This window comes from Taurulus bubalis (genome assembly GCF_910589615.1).
Source record: "Taurulus bubalis genome assembly, chromosome: 1".
Lineage (NCBI taxonomy): Eukaryota > Metazoa > Chordata > Actinopteri > Perciformes > Cottidae > Taurulus > Taurulus bubalis.
Window position 1 is genome coordinate 37,998,272 of NC_136589.1, and position 23,246 is coordinate 38,021,517.

A 23,246-nucleotide genomic window follows, 5' to 3' on the forward strand; every position below is an offset into this window, starting at 1 on the left:
TCAAACATGGCGGCCAGTCAGAAAGTAGAGGGGCCGGTCCTCACTGCAGTTGGCCGTCTGAAACTCGTCCCGCAGGCGGAACTGCCACTCGTCCTCCAGCTCCAGTCGGACAATGGTCTGACGCAGGGAACTTCGGTCCTGGCAGATCACGCAGAGAGTGGCGCCTGTGGACACAATCGGGGTAAAAAATAAAATCTAGCATCCCTCAGAGGCTCTTATGCTTACTAAAGCTACCCTGGCGATGATCTGTTCACATGCATTACGTTTCTACCATGTATTCTTCGTGATTATTGGTCAGAAAGACACAGGAGTATACACAGAGCCAAGCCTCAATCGAGACATACGGTAGTGTCGCATACCACTGAGGTATAAGATAACATGTAGTAGCTGAAGTGTCACCTTTGAGGAAGCGGAATTTCTTGAGGAGTCCAGAGACGACAAAGGAGTCACACAGGTAAAGCAGCAGGCCGCTGAACAGCAGGCCCTGATGGTTCAGGTTGGTGGAGTGTGGACGAGAGTTGATGTAGCACACAGAAATCTGTGACAAAAGACATGACACATGAGACTCACTTCGTTAATTCCACTCGAGCAAACTAAAAGAAAGAAATAACCACTAATACATCCTGTGGGGAGCAATTGGAGGGGTCTTTATAAGCAGATTTATAGGTTGCATTGCGTGCAGCGTGATTTATTTCCATTACACAAGAAGTGTGTCCGGGCATGTAAATAATGAACAAATGTAGCTGACAGTGGAAATGTGCATTGTTAGCATTCAGTGTATGTAGGTCAGACTGTTCAGAGCAAACCAGATGGCGAAATCGTGCAACATGTAAAAGAAAATGTAAGGCTTGTAAAAAAAAAAGTATACTAAGTCAGCAAGTTGTTCTTATGCTTTACTTTAGAAATTCCCCTGAAACAGAAGTACAGTATGTACATACATATGAAATGCAGCATGTCCGGGGCACAACTGCACATGGCTTCTATCCCAAAGAGGTTTTACGATAGTTTGGCCGTTAAAGCCTTGTAATAGATTTAAGCTGAAGGAAGGATGCTTTCAACTGCAGCATCCTGGGGAGCACTCACCTCGGGGCTGATGTTGAGGTAGCTGTCAATGGACAGAACTGGGTTGTTTCTGTTCCGAATGGCCATCGGAAACAATCTGTGGCTGCAGCTTTCCAGGAACCTTTCGAGCAAGAACTGGGCCGGGGCGTCCAGGAGGGTCTGCTCGCTATCTGGGGCGCAAACGTACTGCGGCGGGCTGATTGCGGCGGGGTTTCCCATTTCCTGGAGAGGGAAGGACAGCAGTTTAGCAAGAAGCCCTCTTACGAATGGGCATTTTGTTTTGTAGGAACGAGACACATACCATGAGCTTAGGCTTGACCAGGAAGTCTTTGTTTCCCCCAACTGGAATGTGTTTCTTCATGAGGCTGAAGGAGTTGAAGCGACACAGCAGCAGCCCACTGCTGTTCACCCTTAAATTGAAGTCCACCTCCTCACAGCTATACCTGCGCATAGCGATACCAGTGGTGTAAGACTCGGCCCAAATCACCAAACGTGTGACCAATTGACACAATCCTCCACTAACTTACCGATTAAGGTCATAATGAACATTCTGAGTCAGGTCCACGTTGAGCATGACACAGTCATGGAGGTGACACCGGCTGAAGAGGTGGCTGGGAGACTTGCGAGTCAGGCTGGTGCTCCACCGGCGCGTACCGCACATTGCGTACAGATAGATCTTCGGTGTGCTTTCCATGTGCTGCAGCATCATCTTTAGTGACACGTTGGTTCCATCTGATGTCTCGCTGATAGAGGAAAAAGGAGGACAGAGCACACATTAGAATGCTTTTTTTTTGGGGGGGGGGGGACAAAATCTAAATAATCACATACCCTTTTCCGTACTTTCCTTTGGGCTCTTCATAAATATCATAAAATACACATTTTCAACCTAAAAGTTTGCTTTATGTGAAAAATAATCAATGTGAATAATTCTCGGTCTAAAAACTGAGCAACTTGTACACACATCAGAAACCATAAATACCTGCTGTCCGCCGGCTGGTGGGTGTTCCACAGCACGCATGAGTCGTCCATCATAACAATGAAAGGCCACACATCTTGCCTCTTGACACCTTGCTCCTCCAGTCTGTTTCTTTCCAGCTCCAGGTTATGATACGACAGCTCTTTGATCATGAAGCGGGCAGCACCTTGAACAGACAGGAGCCCACGTGTCAACTTTTCTATTTATACTTTCTCAAAACTGCTACACCTATAGTGCCCTTCAACTTAAACACAGTGCTGCAGGAGGGAATAAGCAGTGTACAATGAATTTACATGGTGTGTGTATAGATTACACATGCACACGTGAACACGTGAATGTGAAACGCATGCTCCTTATTGAAGTTGACACTCAGGGTCTTGGTTAGTCAAAATGGGTCAAAGGGGGATCTCTGTTGTCATCTATTTAGAAGGAATTTATTTTTGTTACACTTATTTCAGCCGATTTAGGACATCTCAGTTTAATTAAAGTAAGCCAGCTCACCAACTCCTGTATTGTTGAACACAGCCGGCAGGACGAGTAAGATGTGGTTGGGCCAGTACTTTCTGTAGAGGGGCATCTCAAACTGCTTGACCACCAGAATGTGCAGATGACTGGCGCCCTCCATGGCGTGGTAAATGTTGAGCAGGCCGTGCTCCTGGCGTCCTGTAGTCGGGGTGAAGATTGGACTCTTTAACAGATTGGGCTCCTAGAGACAGACAGAGAGAGAGAAAGAGAGAGAGCGAGAGAGAAAGAGAGAGAGAGGAAAGTAGGGTAAAAAACAAAATAGTAAAGTTGTGAACCAGAAAAATATTTAACGAGTGGATGCCTCAGTTTTGAGCTTTAACAGGAAGAGATGAGCAATTTCACCCTCTCCAGAAATATACAGCACCTACACACACACACACACACACACACACACACACACACACACACACACACACACACACACACACACACACTCACATTGATATAGTCAACTAACCTTGGTGGAGACCAGAGGCAGGCGCATGCTCTCCAAGTGGCTGCCCTGCTGACTGAAAACAAAGTGCTGCTCCTTGGCTTTGGGAATGACAAACTGGAGCTGCACCTCCTCCCCCAGCATGGACGAGCAAAAGGTGAAAGCATGGAAGGTGCACTCCGACAGCTACAACGCACACACACACACACACACACACACACACACATTATTAACACAGAGGGATCACCATTACGCATGACTGCCGAGCGTAAAAAAAGTAGATATACAGATATGGAAGTGCATCTATAAATCAGCAATGTTACTCAATGTTGATGAAGGTGAAGTGTGTGCACTCACCTGCGTGGCGGGGCCTGCTTCACAGTAGTGGTGACACTGTTCACAGTGATGAAAGGCATTGTGGGCAGCAAACCTGCTCAGACGTATGGACTTGGTCACTCGCTTGGCTGGCGTCTGGCTGTCGTCTTCTTGCTTAAACTCTGCCGATCGCAAAAATCCAACATGTTCACTCACACATATACTTTGAGATTACATTTTGTTGTTGACGTTATATTGAATTAAAACCAATGTTGTTTTTTCAGTGGCAGATTAAATGACTAATTCAGAGACTGCCTCCGCTGTGTGTTCGCATGTTTCTGCTGACCTTTTGAGTACTTTGGCCTCTTGTCAGTGTAAACAGGGCTGGCCTTCCTGAACTTAGGGTCCCGGGGGTAGGGGTCAAAGGGCAGCTTCCGCACTTCCTCAATGTCAGGCAGCTGGGTTTTTACAATAGACGTAACCTCTGATGTCTCTGGAGATGAAAAGGTGTGAATGAAAAAACAACAACTTGACATTTAGTTCCTCATTATATCTATGGTGTGTTTAAGGTCAGAATAAATGAGTCAGCAATGATCCTCACCTTCTTCCTCCTCCTCCTCTTCCTCATCATACACATCTACCTCCAACAGCCTGATGAGCATTCGAAACAGGATACGAAGAAACTGCAGATAGGCACCGGTTTTTCCCACCTAATTGAGGACAAAGAAATATCCCTGTAATGTTACACCAGTGGTTCTCAAACTGTGGGGCGTGGCCCTCTAGTGGGGCGCGGAGGTATAACAGGTGGGGCGTGGGGGAGATTTTTTTTTTTATTTTCTTTTTCAATAATCCTTTATTATTCCCACATCTACAACCCAGTTTTAAAAAGATGTGTAGAGGAAAGCAGCTCACTGCAGCCACATATGCACTCATTTAGTTTTGCACAGTTTGAACGTTATTGTTATTATCTTGAAAAGATATTTAGTGCAAAACAGCCTATTTGCAGCCACAATAGGTAATTTTTTTTCCAGATATTAGTTTTTTTGTTTGTTGCACAGATATAATTGTATTAGCATTCTTCTAACAAAGTGAATGCACAATCTGGTTTACTTGAAAGGGATTAAAATGTTCTCAAAAGTTGGACTACTTTGTTACAATTTTGTTGGGGCCCCGAACATTTTTCTTCCTCCAAAGTGGGGCCTGACAGAAAAAGTTTGAGAACCATTGTGTTACACTAACACTGAAATCCAGATGTATAAATATATACATATTAGGACTTATTTGCAGCAAGCAGTACTTGTGTTACCTGTGGGGGTCCACTGAGTAGCAGGCGTCGTGGATGTGGCACAGACGGAGCTTCGTAATCGGCGTGATGCTGCCTGGTGATGGTCCACTGGCGGTAGTACTCGCTCTGCTCCGCCCCCTGCAGGTTCTGGGTGACAAGGGGCCTCAGCGGGCTGCTCCAGGCCACGTCTGCATGAGGCAGCAGGTAGAAGGAGCTCAGCTGACTCCCCGACTCGCCCGCCAGCAGGCTGTATGCCGCCCGCGACATGATTACTGTCCGCGGTGACACCCGAGTGGGCTTCGGTCCTCGACCGCACTGTGTGGACTGGCTGGGCCTCTGCGTGGAGGAGGACGATGGGGAGGAAGAGGAGGAGCTGGAGTAAAGCGAGGGTGGGGCCTTGGAGGCTTTCAAAGGGTTGGCGGAGAACTGGCTTCCTAGGGAATCGCATTCCTGCTTGAAGCCTTGTGTTACTGTGCCCGTGTCCGAGGTGACGGCACATTCGGGTGGGCAGGTGGAGGTGGAGGGCTTCTGGAAAGAGTCGGTGATGTCCGATGAACTGACGCCGTTCTCTGCCAAAGAGCCTGAGTGGAGACATGAACAAACAGCTTTGAAGATACGACTTAAAGCCAACATCCGGTGTTTGCACTTTGAATGCTAGGACTCGGTGTCTCGCTGAGTTCATGGGACTCACCAGAGGTTCTGGTTGCGGCGCTCCCATTGCTCTGAGGCCTCTCCAGCTCGTCTCCATCGTTCAAGCTGGTGGTGGCCCTCTCTCCGTCGGACTCCCGAGGGGCCATGGCCTTCTTGGGTTCCTGGACCACGCCCATGGACACGTAGGTGCAGGCCAGACCCACCTCCTGCTCCAGGGCCGTACGAGTCAGGTAGCTGGAGTCTATCAGACGCAGGTCGCTGTATTTCAGAGACCTGGGGGGGTAAAAGACACAGGTATTTAATTGTGAAAATACATACTAAGCCAAAATGCTCAAACTATATTGGACAATTGGGTTACAATTCCTAATTTTGAATGCCTGTGCTATAAATCTAACATGGTTTACTGATGCAGACAAAACACAGACACACAAGCCAGGCCTGGCACACTGGTCGCAGGACAGAACCGTAACTGGACCTCTTGTAGAGAAGGCAATCCACACTGAGAGTGCAGATGTGTAAGATAACACGTCAAGCCAAGGCAACAGCACACCAAGAGGAATTATAAATGAGCTGAAAGGAAAAGTACTACACTTTCCATGATTGACTATTTCATACGTTTTAGGAGTGCTGGGGTTGTGTTTGAGTTTACCTGGGGAAAGTTTCTCCGAGAGGGTCCTTCCCTGTAAGGATGACGATGCAGGGCAGCCCTTCCAGATCCTCATACGTGTGTGGCACCCAGTCTTCATTCTCACAGCCTCTCCACGCCTAAAGCCATATATGTACACATTTAAAAACTTTGTTTTTCTTCCCAAATGCCTCATTTTAAGCAAATAGTCCACAGGCACCTTATGTAAAAGGTGAAGAAGTCATACTGTTCAAAAGAGTGTAAGTTCTTAAAACATTCACTGGCAGGGTTTCATGGTTTACATGAGGTTTGAGATTAATCTCAATAATCTTTGGGACAAATCTGAGAAAACAAGATAAGTGAATTTTGAGAATTAGGAAGATTCCCTGATAATTATCGTAGAATTCTTTGCAAAAACCTTCAGATATCTATTCAAACACTAACCCATAGGGGAGGCAGACTGAGTGATTGTTATATAAAACTGTAAATCATAGCTTGATTTATGAAAAAAAAAGCCCCAAACTGCTGTATTTGGATGTATTGAACACCATAAGTCATATACAAGTGAAATATATGGTATGGTACATGAAAAAATGCAAATGTCACAGATGCACACAAATGTGTGCAAATGTGCCCCAATGCAATTTTTTGAGTCCTCGTCTGAATATTCTCTGTACTAAACCCTCTCTAACTTTGTTCTGCTTCACTTTATCAAAGTCAACCTTTGCAGAGAGAATGTTCACATATTGTGCTATGATTTGGGTTAGAGTTGGACCTTACCGCTGCATCATTTCAAAGAAATAATCACCCTGAAAGTGATTTTTGTCATCTTCATTTACTTTTAACCAGTAACATATAGACTGATATGTACACATCTGAACAAAATCTCACCTCTGTAGCCTTTTATTATTAAAACAAATATTCAAATAGCCCTAGTGGTTGCAGAGATACACCTTTTTTAGTTTGGGTATGCAATTTTCGAGGAAAGGGCCTAAAAAACAAAAGCTAATGAACTTGAATGTTTCACTCACGAATATTTTTTCTTCCTTGATTAAACCACAGAAACTTTGTATAAATGTTATTCAAATTAAGTCGAAAGCATGCTACAAATAAATTACTTGTATTCTGACCTTGAGGCGGTTCGTGAAGGTCCTGTTTAGGTTGAGCTCGGTGGCCGGGCTTCCCAGCAGCACTGCGAAGCACAACTGGAGCCCCAGTTTGTCCCTCACGTCCTCGAGTCGCTCCCGGGCCAGCATTGCCAGCTGCAGAGAGGGGACTCGAACCAGCAGCATGTGGCCCCGGCCCTGGGAGCCCTCTCTGCTTGGGGCGTTGATCAGGTCCTCCACCATGGCCAGGGTCTCTGGGGTGATGTGGTCTCTCAGGGACGGGGAAGAGGTCAAGGCCATCATGGCCTCGGTGTACTGCTGAATCAGCAGGTAGCTCCGGATCACCATGCTGTGTAGGTGCGGATGTCTGGCACACAAACACAAGAGTTTGAGCTGTATTGCTGATGATAACATCTTTAAATCAACAGCTTTAGACCGGTTTGCGTTTCTTAGCGTACTCACTGCCAGAAAATACTAATTAAAACTGATAGAAAACACACATGTGTAAGACTTGATATTGGATGACAATATGTTAATCTCTGTTCATGGTTTCTCCGTGATGACACGGCACTGACCTTTCCAGCAGCGTGTGGACCATCTTCTCAAATGCATCATCACAACGCAGAATGGGGCTGGCCACACCCCACTGCAGGGAGCTGCTGTAGTCCCTCAGGCCGAAGTAGAGTAGCTCGTTGGGAGACTGCTCCCCCTGCTGGACGACAATTACAGGAGAGTCAGAACACGTCATCCTCTCATTTATGTCAACACGTCTTACACATTCACTACACTGCACCAGGGTTGGAAAGCAGACAGATTACATAGCAGAAAATGAGTATTCTCTCATTGCATGATGCTTGATCTGAACGCTAACTCATTTCACTTCAATTCACTTCATTATTATTATTCTGTTTATAACCTCTTAAAATGTGTCAATGTGTAACCATCATCAACAATTGCATATGTCTATGGCTCATGAGTAACTATTTGAGTAATCTTCCCTAAGGTCTGAATAGTATGCAAGAAAAAATGTGCACATTTTAGAGGAATGTCATTTTGTGCAGCACGTTGTTTAAAACAATGTTGTTTAATCGGTTTGAGAGTCACCGCTTTAAATAATATAATTTCGCCGAAAATGCTACATTATATAGTGTTTCTGTTCATTCAGCTCGATTTAAATGATAAGAATAACAATTGCAGCAATAACACCCGGGCTCTGCTCTGAAACCTCAGGACAAATATTAAAGATCTGAATTAGATTTTGGTTGTAAATATGATTATGACTGACCTAGACCCCTTTCTACTGAATTACAACCGAACACACAATGACCTCGAACCAGACCTAAAATCAGTTTGAAGACTCAATAGCAGCATACAGACAGTTATGGTGTGATAGATGTACCATGAGCAGAATTAGGCCCCAGAAGCCTCATGGAAGAACTGTCAAATTAAAGCAAAAATGCCCACCAAAGAGATATCTCATTTAACATTGAAAAAGTCAATCAGGATCAAGTTACCTCTTCTAGTGTAAGTGAGTGTAAGTGCACCTTAGGTCCACCAAGGGGAGTAGCTAAACCACAACTGTTACAAACTGGCATCCACAAGGCTGCCCTAATCTCACAATATTTAAAATTGCCAAAGAAATGAAATAGCTCATATGTCAAATTAAAGACCTGCGTGACTTTTCTCATACCTTCAGTGCATTTGGGCTGATTATAATAAAACTCACCAGATTCTCGGGGGAGGGCCAGTGAACTTCGTTGTGGATGCTGATGCGGGACTGGTGGGTCTGCAGTGTGTACGGGAAGCAGCTGACCTGCAGGACCAGGAGGTTCATGGCGTCGAGGACTTCCTGGCAGTTGACCACGCGGTCGGCCAAACCCTGCAGCTCGGCATGGCACACAGAGCCCGACAGAGCACTGGAGAGGGAGGAGGGCAAAGTGTTAGAATTATTATGATATTCTAGTTTCATAAAATTCAAGTTGGATGCCAAGAACATCTCGATTATGGGCCATGGTTCAGGAAGGCGTTCACATCAACCCCTGCCCAGTGTGTTGAAGGACATATCCCAAGAAAAACCCTCTGGAAAACAGGAAGTGATCTATTTTAGCTTTTGGCTGTGACAACAGTTGTTTACTTGGAATTAGACCTTGGCTGAACATAAATGGTGTCAAACTGCTTCGACGCAAATTCCAGCAAACAATGGGGAACAAAAAATCATTCTTTATTTAAATAGTTTAAAGTTATACAACACTGAGCAAAGATGCAGTAAATAAAACAAAAAAAAATACTTTAAAAATAATTTAAATCATCATTAAAATGAAAGTTAAATTGAAAGTAAATATGTCGAAAATAAAAAATAGAAAAAAACCTCAAAATGACTGGCCAACATTTGACCAAAATTCAAGGTTAAAGATACTGGTGCTGTATTTGTTGCCACTCTTGCAGCTGTTCTCCTCTCTCCACTTTAAACAGTGCATAAAAAGGACAAGGCTAGATTTGCAGCCATAACAACCCCTCCTCTCACACATCTTTAGCTTATCAACGGAGCTAAATTGGCGTCAGCGGAGTCGTCTTACCTTGTGAGGTCGACGTGCGAGTTGTCGTGAATGAGGACAAACAGGGTGTAGGGGTTCTGCTTGACTTTCCTCATGAAGGCTTCCATCTTGGCGTGAACGTCACCGTCCAGACGCACAACGTACTTGTCGGATTTCTGGTGGGCTGAGCAGACGTCTTCGATTCCCAGGTCGACAAGCACCCCTGAGCAAAACAAACAAGACATTAATGTTTAACCCTCCTTCTGCGCTCCAGTTGCTTTCTCTGAAAAAACACATTAATTTGATCTTGTTGACGCCAGGTTCCATGAATTTGTCCTAAAAAATTGTATTAAATTGTGGGGGTTTTTATTGAACTTTTGTACACCTGTGGTGTTACCAGTCATTATAAGTAAATGGGTCAGACTACAGCTAGTGTATAAAGTTGAGTTCAGGCACATTCATCGGATGAAGATCTAAGCAGGTGGAGAAGTCATCCTCATCATGTTGTCATTCATCACGCCGAACACAAACCTGATTGCCGGATGCGCTGTGCCGTCTGGTGTACCAGAATGTGAGACGGAGGGACCAGAACAAGAAAGTCCACTTTACAAAAACGCCCCAGGTCGAGGTTCTGGGTTCCCGAGTCAGCGATGGAGCAGACTTGAGAGAGGAGGCTTCGGGCCACGCTCAGCTGGGTGGGATAGATCTGGAAGATCTTGCTTAAAAGCTCTGCTACAGGAAAACAAACAGGGATATGGTGTATGTGTCTGAGTCACTGTCAATTTATTGTGTAAAAAAACTGACTTTTTTTATAATATACAAATATTGCGATAAAAGTATAGAGATACAGATAGGATAGGACCATTTGCTGCAGATCAAACATAAGGATTACAGTCCATGTAGAGTACTATATCGATTGTTTTTGGCCGGTGCGAAAAGTTCAGCGAGTACGACGGAGGGCAGTCTAACCTCTCTCTGATGGTGGTGACATGCTGGCAGCCTCCTGGGAGTGGATGTGGTCAGTGACATCGCCCTGGTAGGGCTGGATGACCTGTCCCTTCCATCTGCGCTGGTATCGCACCAGCTGCTTGTCCAGATTGTCTCCTAAAAAACAAACAGTCGCCATAGTCACACAAAGACTCACAGCCAAGCATTCAATATTGTCCTTGATATGCCGCGCGGTCAATGTGAAAGCATAGATAGCGATTTATCCTCCGAATCCAATGGAACTGATAAGAGTTATACTGTCCTTGATATTCATTGAGCTGCATGGTGTCAAACTTTAGTGAGCCGGAAAAGAATTAGCCAGCCATTATGGCGCATTGGCTTCAAGTGTAATATTTTGCTCCAGAAAAATGTAATCATGAAACCCTTTAGGAAACTTTCAGTGAATCTGGTTTCTTCCAAATGAAGACATTGTGTTTTTTTTACAGCCTCTTGATACACTTCTTTTACCTCACACAGCACTCACCTAGAGACGTGGTTCTGAAGTGGGACGCCAAGATGCTGACTTTCCCCGTGATTAGTTCGTAGCTGATCTCCTTGAGAAACTCATTGGTTGTCAGCATGCCTTCAGCTAAGGCCCGCGCTTGGTATTTTCCTGTGTCCAACACACAAGTTCAGATCATTAAGATCATAACTGTGACACGCACACTGGCATACAGACCGGTCGACGCAATAAGGAAGCAACCGAAACCGGGCCGGCGACACTCACCCAAAACGAGCACGCAGAACTCGTTGCCGCTCATTTTAGAGGCACATATAATGACGACGTAGGTGGGCAGGCACTTCTGGTGGTAAGGACCCTCGCTCAGAGATCGAAGCGACTCCGAGATGCCCTCTCCCAAAGAGTTATGGGTAACGACGACTTGGACGCTGCCCCCCGAGACGCTGGCTTCCAGCCGAGCCAACCAGGGCAGCTGAGACGAGGAGATGGCAGAACCCCTGGGACAGCACAGCATAGCCTTCAAAACGATCTGCTCCAGCTCCTCCCTCAGAGGAATCTGCCCCGAGCCTGCAAGAAACAAATTAACACATGAAAAGACCAAACTACTGATATAGAAGCGTGCATGTTACAAAGACACCTCCTGGTCATCCACCCAACAACCCCCTCCCCTGTGTTCAATAACAGCAAAAACACAACATGTCAGTAAAAATACCGGCTCCTCAGTGTGTGTGTGTGTGTGTGTGTGTGTGTGTGTGTGTGTGTGTGTGTGTGTGTGTGTGTTTGCTGCTCACCTAAACGTGCGAGATACTGTAAAGTGAGCAGAATCATGGTCTCCACACAGAGGAGCTGGCTGCTGTTGAGGCCCAGCGTCTCCAGGGCTTTGTCCGTCAGCTGGCTGCTCTTGTAGCAGCTGACCAGGAGGGGGCTCACCACTAGGTCCCCGACGTTCCCATAGAAATAAGGTAAGGTGCCATGTCCTGAGAAGAAAAGTTATCATTAGACGAAACCTGAAAGTTATACATTTGGTACTTTTGGTTCACAAAAATGTAAATGTTTCTAAATTTACTTTCTCTTAGCTTTTAGTTTCTTTTAACTTGTCTTGTTCTGTGTTTTCTGTCTGTAACTATGTTTTTTTTATTTTTTTATAAATGGTGCTGCCTGTCTTGGCCAGGTCTCCCTCGAAAAAGAGATTTGTAATCTCAATGGGACTCTCCTGGTTAAATAAAAGGTTTACATTTGAAATCTTTAAAATAAATGAAGCTCGTACCGATGAGGATGACGGGGCGGACTCCTGAGGAGTTGAGCAGGTTGTCTGGGACGATGACCGTCTCTCCAGCGGTGACGGGTTGGGGCTGAATGACTCCGACTACCGGTGGCTGAGGAGGCGACACTCCTAATACAGCACCTGGAGGGGAACGATGGAATAACACGTCCATACTGGGATTAACCACTGAGAGATCAATTGCAGCGTAGGTTAAGTTTTAAATGATCCAGAATGGAACACAACAGTAATATTTGGGGCTGTTGTACCGTCACAGAAATGTTATAAATTATAGGAATACAATTCAGATAGACTATTCAGTTGAAATGATGCTTGTAAAAAATAACCACAATTACATGATGTGGCAGAAATCTTCCTCAATCATTTTAACCATTTCTGCAAAAAAAACTCTCCATCTCCATCCAGATACTGGGTGAATCATCCCTAACAACCAGAGAACGTGCTCATCCACGACCCAGGTGGAGTGGAAGCGGGGTGGGGGGCTTAACACAACACACACAACACACAACACACACACACACACAGTGAATTGAGCTAAAAAAAATTTTTTGACTCTGACTCATCCCATTGCAGCTCAGAGAGCCGTCCACATTGGGTTCAGGAACCCACCTGGAGAGCAAACTATCGGCCGGATGGCCGGAACGGGGACGGCAGTCGGCGGGACGGGAACCAATGCGTTGGGATGCCAGCTCCGGTGGCGCTTCTTCGGAGGACCCGAGCTCATGGCAGTGGATACTGAACATCCCAAACAAGACAGAGAATGATGTGAAAACAGAGAATAAAACTAAAACAAAAGAAATGATAAGGAATGTTGTCAGAAAAAGAAAAGAAAAAAGAAGAAGGACTTACCAGGACTGTCTCCTGAGTCAGCAGTGCGATACGCCTGCCCTTGAGGCCCTAAGGAGACCTGGGAAGGGCTCAGTAAGGGAGGACGCCCGTCAACACCCAGGCAGTTGGTCGGCCCGTTCACCCTCAGAGCTGTGGGGACTAGAGAGACGCACATTCACATTAATATTCACACTAATATTTACAGTGAAACACTGGAGATAGTTGAGACTTTATATTTCACTGTATTTAGTTCTTGATTCATGTATTTAATGATTGTGGAAACAAATCTGCTGATTAGTACAAAACTCAAAATAGAGTACAAGCTGACCAGAATCAGAATCAGAACCATTTATTCGCCAGGAATGTTTACACAAACAAGAATTTTTTCTTGGCGGAAGGTGCATAACATTAGACGTTAGACGAGACAATCAACAATCAACGACAACAACAGTGCAATAGATATTAAATTAAGTATAAAATAAAGTGCTCAGACAAACAGATAACTAATATAAAGTGTATGTTAAAGTGTCATGTTAATTTAATTAGTTTGGCCTATTTAGTCAAAAAAAACAAAAGGACACTTTAAAAATGTTGGCCTGACAATGATGCTAAAGGAAAAGTAATTTGATCAACAACGTATTTAGGATTCATCCTCTGGGCACCATGAATGTCTGTCAGAAATGTCACGGCAATCCATCTAATAGCTGTTGAGACATGAATACTATTTTTGGCAGCTGCGACTATCTGCTGAGCAATACATCAACATTAGTCAGTACTAACAGTGACTTATTGATTTCCTTTCCATGAACGTATTGCCAACGACCGGCTTGGACATTTTGCAATCTCATATTCACTGTGTTTGCGATACACTAAAGCATTGATTGGTGTGTGTAGCCTTTGCTTGTCAATAGCACAACCTTGTAAGCGCTAATGGACAGTAAAGCCTTAAAAAGTCATTACAGCATTACTCCCTTTAGTATTGATTGGTGTGCACACACACATGCATCTGTTTGTGTGTACATGTCGCATTTTTGTGTGTGTGTGAGTGTGTGTTTGTCTAAACGGGCCAAAGCAGAGCTTACTTTTGGCTCCATGGTCAGCCGCTGCTCTATCTACCACGTAGCTAAGCAACCCTTTTCAGCACAATTAAATACAATACGGCCATTTGAGTGTCACACACATAAAGGCAAAGTCTCATCAACATCTGAATCCTTGCAAGGACGAGGACACGAGGACTCGTGTGACTGAAATGGATTTCTCTCTTGTACAATCTTGTCTGAGAAGATTCATAATACAGCAGAAAGTAAAGCATAGTGCAGAGGGGAAACACATTGGCATGGCGATTAGCTGATAAAAAAAAAACACAATTAATGTATTTAAAAAGAGCCTCACCTATTGGTAGAGTCTTGTTTCCAGATGTGGAGGACAGAGGTTTGAGGAAACTGCAGTCTCTGCCGAGGTCCTGACTCCCGAAAAAGACGGCGGATACTTGCGGCGTTCTGGTGGGTGGAGAATCTGGAGGTAAAAAACATATAAGACATTAAAATACATATAATATCCACCACCTCCATGCTGCCTAAACACCCACTTTTCCCCCTGTTTGGTCTTTTGGTTTGGCTTTTTTCTTTCGTGCCTCGGATCAGAGACTCTTCTGTGTCTGTATCCAATGTCCACTGCACAATACAAACACACCAAACTCTCCTTTTCATCAATCATTCCAGGATTAACAGTCATTTTGGAGCAGAGGGGGAGATGTTGCTGTGTTGAACTTCTTGGCTTTCCAAGTGCCAGCGACCTCTTTGGGAGCCAGATGTACATGAAGGTCGCCGTCAGGAGATCTCAGGCAACGCCAACGACGAGCCTCACGGCTCTGCTGTCTAACACATTAATGCACGAGGTCTCGGCTGACAGGGAACAAAATCAATATACCGTAAGCCCAGAAGCTTCTTTTTTTCAATTAAGGAGGGAACAGGCACTCTCCTTGAAGAGAAGCAGAATCTCTCTTGCGGTCATGTGACAAATAATCATTCAGGCCTAACATTACACTGTTGTTATGTATTATCTCATATCACACAAACAGTATAAAAGTTTATTTTTGGCATAAAAACACGACGACGTGACGTCAGCAACCGATTTCAAAACACTGCAACAACCACAACATCTTCAGCATAAGCCAAGCAACGCAATAAGTCTTTTTCGGTGAAATATATACATTTCGGTTTGTCATTTTAGGGATGAATGGAGGAAATAACCAACTGAGCTCGAGGTGGACCACAAAAACATTTCAACTGGTGCAATATAAATACATTTTAAATACATTTTGTATTCTGTCTGTATATATATATATATATATATATATATATATATATATATATATATATATATATATAAATATATATATATATATATATATATATATATATAAATAAATAATACTGCTATTGTGGATTCTTTACTGTTTTTGTTACTGTTTATTTATATTACTTGTTTTTATTTTACTATGTGTCTCTTGCACTTACTATGTGTATCTTAATAAAAATCGACATTAGTATGTGTTTACAGGATGTTATTAAAAACCACACGTGTCCTCTGTGCTGTGTACAGTCTCACCCGAGAAGGAGAAGGGCGAGGAGCTGTGTCCGCTGGCGCCCCCGTTTTCTTTGCTGCTGAGAGAGGAGGACGAGCTGGGTTTGGACGTCGACGCGCTGCTGGAGATCTGCCGGGTTTTACAGTCTGAGGAGGAACAGAGAGGAATGACCAAAACTGTGACAGAGAATGAATCAGCGCCCTGCGAGACAGGAGTGTCGTAGAAAATGTTCTTCACCTTTCCAACAGATGAGCGGTCCTTTGTACAGAGCACCCTGAGAATTCTTCACCAGGTGGTATTTTAAGTGCTTCTGCTTCTTGGGCTGCGTGGATAACTTCAGGTTGATGTGGTTCGAAAACTCAGTGAAGTATCTAAAGCCCTTTTCCCCGCATCCCACGCAGTTTCCTGAAAAACCTGGAAGTTAAAAAAAGATGACGAGGTTATTTATTTTCATTGTACAACAGGGCTGTGCAACAAAATGCAGTTTTGCTGAATAAGAAAAACACACAAAAAACTATTGTATTATATGTGGCGGTTGGAGGATGAATTAGGGAGATTATTCACACATGTTTCAGTCCAGTCCGGTGTCTCCGGTCAACACGGGCTCACAGTGAAGCGTGTTCCTTCTAACAGGAACTCAACAGGATGCTGATAGCGAGCAGTCAGAGGCACACACTGACCTAAAAGTGCATTTTTCCCATTCTCGTCAGGCAAGAAGCGGCGGTCCACCGCACACACCAAGATGTGCTCGGGGACGCTGGGGGACTTGGCACCGACCAGTTCGAAGCCCGCTGGGACTTCCATGAGCTCTGTTGCTATGGATACCAGTCGGAGGTCCTTGCCAGCCTGACAGAACCCTGAAGAGGAAAGATGTTCACCGTGAAACAGATGTGACATTTGAGGAAATAAAGTCAGACTTTAGGGTACGTGGGACCGGTTTATAAATCGAGGGATGAAAACAAAGATGTAGAAATCACATCTTCTATGATTCTATCACCAACAAGGTTGGTTTTTGTATTTAACTAGCTTTTATAATTTAAATCAAGGCCTTTTTGGGGGGGTTACCGTCCAGGGTGCAGCAGCCGTCGGGTGCGGGGGCCTGCAGGTAGGGAAGTGGAGGGCTGCTGCTGTCTGAGTCCTCCTCGTCCTCCAGCTCCTCCAGATCGTTGGAAGAGTGTCCGTTCATGAGCTCGTGGCCGGGCGGCTCCCCACCGTGGAAGTCGACTTTTGGCTTTATGTCTGGTGGACATTTTAAAATGGATTATTTTCACTCGAGCTGGATTAGAATTATGGGTAACACATCATTATGGGGGATTTAAAGTGAATCGTTTAACAATGACCTTGAGAGTCTTTTAATTAATGCATAGCATTCATGAACATAAATGAAAACCTAAGTACTAATAACACATACATTTATATTCATGTGGGTTTAAAGATTTCCCTTATGAATTAATTCCAAATAACAGTTCTTTGTGGATAACTTCCTTTGCCACAGCTTTGACTCAGGACAAATACACATGTATGTATGTACACATGTATTTATAAACGTAGATCAGAGGCGCACAACAAGAACATATTTAGTATTGTCGACATGGCAGCCAGGCACGTTTCCTACCTTCCATGTTACCAGGATACTGCTCCGGCTCAAGGTAGAGCTGCGTGAAGATCGGCTGAGGATCTCCACTGGTGGAGCGCAGCGATGCCTCAATAGAGTTGTGGAGAGCCTCTTCAAATCGAGCCGATTTCAGTTGCCCGGCATATGAATTCCCCATTATCTGCGAGAGCAATGAGGAGCGGGATGATGAGAAACATGCACGGTCGTGGTTTGCCGTGTGCATCTCTATTCATTGGTTAGTTTCTTACATAAGAATAGCTAGGTCTGCGGAGATGGCGAACCGGCAGCAAGAGGCTCACACGATGCATGCGTGTTTTCAAATGAACACAGCTGCATCCCTCAGAGGGTCGAACGACTTATCGATCGACCAATTAAAAAGAAAAAGAAAAATCTTTAGTTGCAGCCCGATATGCGAGTGTACTGTATGTTTCACTGCTGGTATTATGTCGTGGGATAAATGTTTCTGGTCCACCAGAGGCTTCTGTAAATAATAGGAGAAGCCACGATGACCAATAACACACACATGCACTCAACATATGTATGCTTCCAATCGCGCACACACAGTTTCTCTACGTCAGCACACACATAATGGCCAAAGCCAATGGCTTTTTCTTCTCTCTTTCTTTCTTCTCTTTCTCCTTCTGCCTGCTCTGCCCCGTGCCCCCACCACCCCAGTGTCCACTCTGGGACATCTGCCGGGGTCGGCTGTGTGGGCCTGAGGTTGGCTGGCTCTCTGGTGTGGCAGGTGGCAGCTGGACAGAGGGCCGAGCACGAGTCTCAAAGAGGAGCGCGCGAGAAAAGGGACAGAAGGAAGGGGCGGGAGAAAGACGGTGGTGGAAACGCAGCACTGATCAATGGCCGTGCAACATCACTGTATCCATTCATTGCACAATGGAGTTCCCCACTCAGACTCTTTAATATCAAGCCAGTCATCAAGAGTGAAAATAAAGGGAGTTTTTGGATGCTTTCCTGACACCGAGTGTGGCCTGATGTGCCTCCCACGTTTGTCCTTGGACTATATTTGACTGGTGCAGACCAGTGTTGTGGTTCATCGCTGGTCGAGCAGCCAAGTGGAGGCCCAGCTTGAAGACTTCAGCGGTTTGGAAAAGCGGTTGAAGCACTTGCACGACAAGGTCATGTGTTGCAGCTTTACTTTTGACGAAAGTCAGGTGTTTAAGTGACCTAAACTTGAGATTTTAGTAACCTGGCCTCTAATAATTTCCAACTCAACATCAGCCTTGGATTGTAGATGTTTATTTGAATGTGTTGCTGTAAAACAGCTTGCAAAAACAGAATTAATTCCCTTAAGTGCAAAAGGTGCACCAATTAGAAATGTGGCCGCAACAGTTTTGCTGAGTGAAAAGTTGATAGAAAATAATGCACTTAGCATAGTTAATAGCTTTTTTTTTTGTCAATGTATTTGATTTGTAGTACTTTTTAAAATCAATTTTAAGAACTAACAATTCCTTTCATTATTGAATAATCTAATTATGTTCTCAAATAGATTGAGTGGTGTTCTCTATAAAAATTTCAGAAAGACCCCATGGTGAGGTCCAACAGTCCAAAAGTTTTCAGTAGTTAGTTTATTTATCTGCAGAGCACACTGAATATGTCAGTCAATGAATCAATATCTAGGTACACAGTGTCTTTTGGCCACAAAGGAACCATGAACTTTTTTTTATTTGGTCAATAATGGACAGAGTGGGAATCAAGTTGGAGCTGACTCTCTCCTCCCAGGTCTCACTTTGCCCACGCCTGGACAGGTTCCAGACCCCGTGTTTACCTAACGACCTTCCTGGGGAGGAATCTGGCCAACCCAGACAAAAGACAAGATTAACAGTGCCTGACTGTGCTGTCAAAGAGATAAGCAGCTTAACAGAATGAAGCTACAGTATTACTTGCTTAACTGATGGAGGAAGGTGGCTGCACACAGGGACAAAGACAGAGGGGGATCCAAAAAAAAGAAAGAAAAAGAAAAGAAAAGAAACGAGTGCCCAAGGGTGTTTTTATATGCAGCCGCTGCCTGTTCGATTGTGAAGTCAAAAGAGGCTCCGGAGGCCTCATTGGCTGGCTGACCCTTGAGCCACAGTGGACGGATTTGTCATTAACCCCGCGCAGGCCGGAGGTGAACTCAAGAGATTGACCTTTTATCAGGTGCGCGACTTAAAACAAAGCGTAAATGTGGCAGAGGTCACTTCACGGATGTTTTTGGGGTGCGACTCAGGTGGTTGCGGAGGTCAGTTGAAGTGGCAGAGGGGCATTTCAGGTGAGTCAGCGGTTGGCTTGATGGATGGTCCAACATAATGAGTGAACTTAACCTGGGGAGGAAGCAGTTTAGTGCTCAAAGACTAGTGGCTTAGAAAAAGGGTGGGGGTCAGTCAAGGCCATTCTCAGCTCCTGGGTGGCATCAACAGATTGGATGAATGTGACCCCGGGTCAACTCTTTATTCAGCGGATTTGGGAGGACCAAGACGGAGGAAAAATATGACAACGCAGACAGTGCGAAATTCCTTTCAATGCATCAAAAACAAAAATGGACTTACATTGTCGGATTGTTCCCAGGCGTGAAGGGACTTGTTCACCTCTGCTACATGCTGGATCACTACCACTCAGAGGAAACTTTCAGTGAGGCATTTCCCTCAGTGCTTCGAGACCTGGGGGGCAGCAGGGAGATATCGAATTAGTTCACAAAGTATCACTGTCAATAACACAATGGATCACAAACATGTTATACGCCTGGAAAGATACCGCCCTGTAGCATACTCCCAGTAATATTTATCATCGGCAGTAGTATCCAAAACTAAAAGAAAACAACGTACCGGGGAGACATTTCCAAGAACAAATTTAATTTGATTCTGTTTTCAAGACTCTTTAAAAAGGAGAAGAAAAAAAATGTAAGCATAATAGTCAACTTGTTCCTATTGCATTTTTACATTGCAGGAAATCCGCCTCACTGAGACACATGATGTGAAGCGTCAGATTAAGGCAGGCTGCTGCAGTATGTCTCAAGAAATGGACTATTTATTCAGGGGAATTATTGAAAGGGTTTTTTTTTTTAATCAGACTTTTAACAAGCAGCTTAAATCAAAATAATAACGTTCCAGGACTGAGTCGTTTCATAAATGCAATTTTTAAAATAATTCACCATTGAATGGAAAGCCACAGACATGCATTGTTTTCTGGATCATATATGCTACAGAAAGTCAGGTGCTAAAGGTCACCACCATCCAAAGACAACACAACTAATCGGTGCACTCGTGGTCGTGTTTAAGTGCGTCGCTGCACTCACTACACACGATCACTCTAGTCTGAATGGAATTTGCCAGTTACTTTGACCCTTTGAAGACAATATCGTTTGGCTACTCAGACTCTGATATTACACAAGCAAAGTTCCCTTCACAACACTGAGGGTCACAATCTACCCCGTCATCACTTCTGACCATTCTGTAAGAGGGATGTTGGTCTGGGGTCCAAGTCCTTCAACAGACAAGTGTACATAAGCTGGTTCAACTTGCATTTAGGGACCACAATGTAGCTTATTTTGTGAATGATTAGCCAGCTTGCTACAGCTAATCAAGGTAAAGGGTTAAAAATGTCAATATGTCAGACGGAAACCTGTACTCTTTGCCTCCTGGCCAACTGAACATTTTCCAACCCAGCATTAGCCTTCTATTGTCTGTTTCCATATGTTGCTATGATGCAGTTTTTAAAATCAGTATTCATTTCATTAGTGGCAAAAAGATAGAAAACACTTAACAAAACCAAAGTAATTAAGGCTTTTTGAACTTAACATAGAAAAAAAAATCAATTTGTTTAAATTGGAAGAAAATGAAACCAGAATTCGATGTGGCATTGATCAAATGCAATGTACTTTACTGGCTAAAGTGCCATGACACAAGTCCAGGATTTACCCTCCGCCAGGTGTTTCCACAAGAGTCCCACTCTGCTAATTACCCAGGATGCAGAGTCTTGGAATATTTTTGATGCTTATCTAGTCGTGAAGGGTAGACGACACAGAAGGAGACGCAGATGGCTGCCAAGATGAAGACGAAGGAGCCGTAAACCTAGACACCCAACGCCAGCCTGGCCCGAGGTGCTTAATCAGGTTCTGTGCTTCCAGTAATCACATTTGAGGGAATGTTTCGGCTGATGCGCCGGTTAGGTGTCTTACTCAGAGCGAGATTCAAGGTAAAACACACACATTTCTAACATGCACTTTGTAATGCAAGTCCGATTGCTTCTGCATACACACACAGCATGTCACATGGCCGTGTGTCATATTACACAGTGCAAACATGTGTGGAGAAAGTAGCAGAAATTAGACCATTCTGGTGAGATTGTGACAGAAATATCGAATTTGAGTATTTTTAAATTGTTTCATTAACTATTTTTGTCTTCGGGTCAAAATGACCCATCAACACACATACATATACAGGGTCATTTTGACCCGAAAACAACACGAGGTTGCTTATGTTTAAATGGAAGGAAAATCAAAAAAAGAGTGATGTGCGCCAAATGTTTTCAATTAAAGAGGGGAAGGAAAAAATTATGCTTTGTTGTGAATGTATACAAATAATATATGTATAACAATAAATAATTAAAAATGTAAATTAACAATAGCACACATAGAAGAAAATAGCACACATAGAAGAAAATACAACTTAATAAATATAGCATTATTGTTCATATTCCTTACACTTTCTGTAACTGTAATACTTTGTTAAGTGCAAATGGTCCCAATTTTGTAAAGTGATCCTTAATTAAATCACATGTTGTAAATTAAACCTCATCGCAGACCTTTGTTGGAAACATTATTTGAGATTGTTTAAAATGTGCTTTTTAAACTTCTACTGTAAAGTAAAACATATATATATTTTAAGTATAACTACCTATTGACAAAATGTTCTCAGTCATACAAATAACTGAACATAAAATGTTGATGAAAATGTGTTAAATATCCAAATCGTTTACACCTCATTGTTGTGCATTAACATTTTCAGCCCATACCAATTGCTGAAATGTGGGAAAGAGTGTTAACATTAGAAAAGCTGCGGTGGTGAGACACTAGCCCATCAGACAGGAGAGAAAGCGGGATGGGGTAAGAAATGAGGCAGGAAAAAAAAAAGACAAACATCTCTTCATGCTCTCTAAATGAGGTGCTAAAAGCCCATCTCATTAATGCTACGTCAGGGCCACATGACACACAAGCTTCTTCTGTACCTTCCATGAGCACTCGGACAGCAGAGGAACCCTTCAAATCCAAATTCAAATGCAGTAAATCCCAAATGTGAAGAAATAGTCCATTTTAGATAATAAATCCTCAAGGAAAAAATGTGTTGATATCCAGGCAGCATATGGAGTTTCACTCTTCTCCGGTATGTCTCAAGTCACCTTTGTCATGATACTCTAGAAACGAGAATCCCACTCTCAGAAACCCTCCCTCTCTCGCTCTCTTTCTCTCTCTCACTTGCATGCAAACACACACACACACACACACACACACACACACACACACACACACACACACACACACACACCCCTCCCCCAAGTCCCCTATGCCCTCCTCTGTCCTGTGCCATTTGCCAAGGAGGGAGGGAATCCACCGGGGGCTCATTCATCTTGGCCCTGCTGACCCCCTGTGGTGACAGATGCTCTTGGAGGCCTGTGGAGCTGTGTGTGTGTGTGTGTGTGTGTGTGTGTGTGTGTGTGTGTGTGTGTGTGTGTGTGTGTGTGTGTGTGTGTGTGTGTGTGTGTGGGCAGAGGGAGAAACAAAGAAGAAGGTCCCACATTTCCCCGCTGCCACACGGCCACGCCGCCCTGCCACGCGTGACCCCCAGCACGCCAAGACACCGACACTGTGTCAGGTGGGTTTTATCCTAGAGAGAGGGGTGGACTGCCTCTTTAAATCCAACTTTCGCTCTCACGCTCAGTTCAGGGTCTTGCTGACTGACTGACTGACACACCCAACTTGTTTT

The 23,246-nt window shown here is 44.2% G+C and overlaps 1 protein-coding gene across 1 annotated transcript; it reads right to left on the reverse strand.

Moving 5' to 3' along the window:
- Positions 1 to 17,428, reverse strand: greb1l (GREB1 like retinoic acid receptor coactivator; the record flags this gene model as incomplete). The annotated part of the gene is made up of 32 exons (XM_079225203.1): positions 1 to 164; positions 400 to 538; positions 1,084 to 1,284; positions 1,364 to 1,505; positions 1,590 to 1,805; positions 2,042 to 2,204; positions 2,540 to 2,744; positions 3,021 to 3,182; positions 3,354 to 3,493; positions 3,658 to 3,804; positions 3,913 to 4,021; positions 4,618 to 5,177; positions 5,288 to 5,520; positions 5,897 to 6,012; positions 7,003 to 7,345; positions 7,554 to 7,687; positions 8,705 to 8,894; positions 9,555 to 9,735; positions 10,044 to 10,244; positions 10,482 to 10,616; positions 10,984 to 11,112; positions 11,227 to 11,526; positions 11,751 to 11,936; positions 12,227 to 12,364; positions 12,851 to 12,976; positions 13,091 to 13,228; positions 14,462 to 14,584; positions 15,680 to 15,802; positions 15,894 to 16,070; positions 16,337 to 16,513; positions 16,722 to 16,895; positions 17,272 to 17,428. 32 exons carry the CDS (start codon positions 17,426 to 17,428, stop codon positions 1 to 3), a joined length of 5,829 nt encoding a protein of 1,942 aa, XP_079081329.1.
- Between the last annotated feature and the right edge of the window lie 5,818 nt (positions 17,429 to 23,246).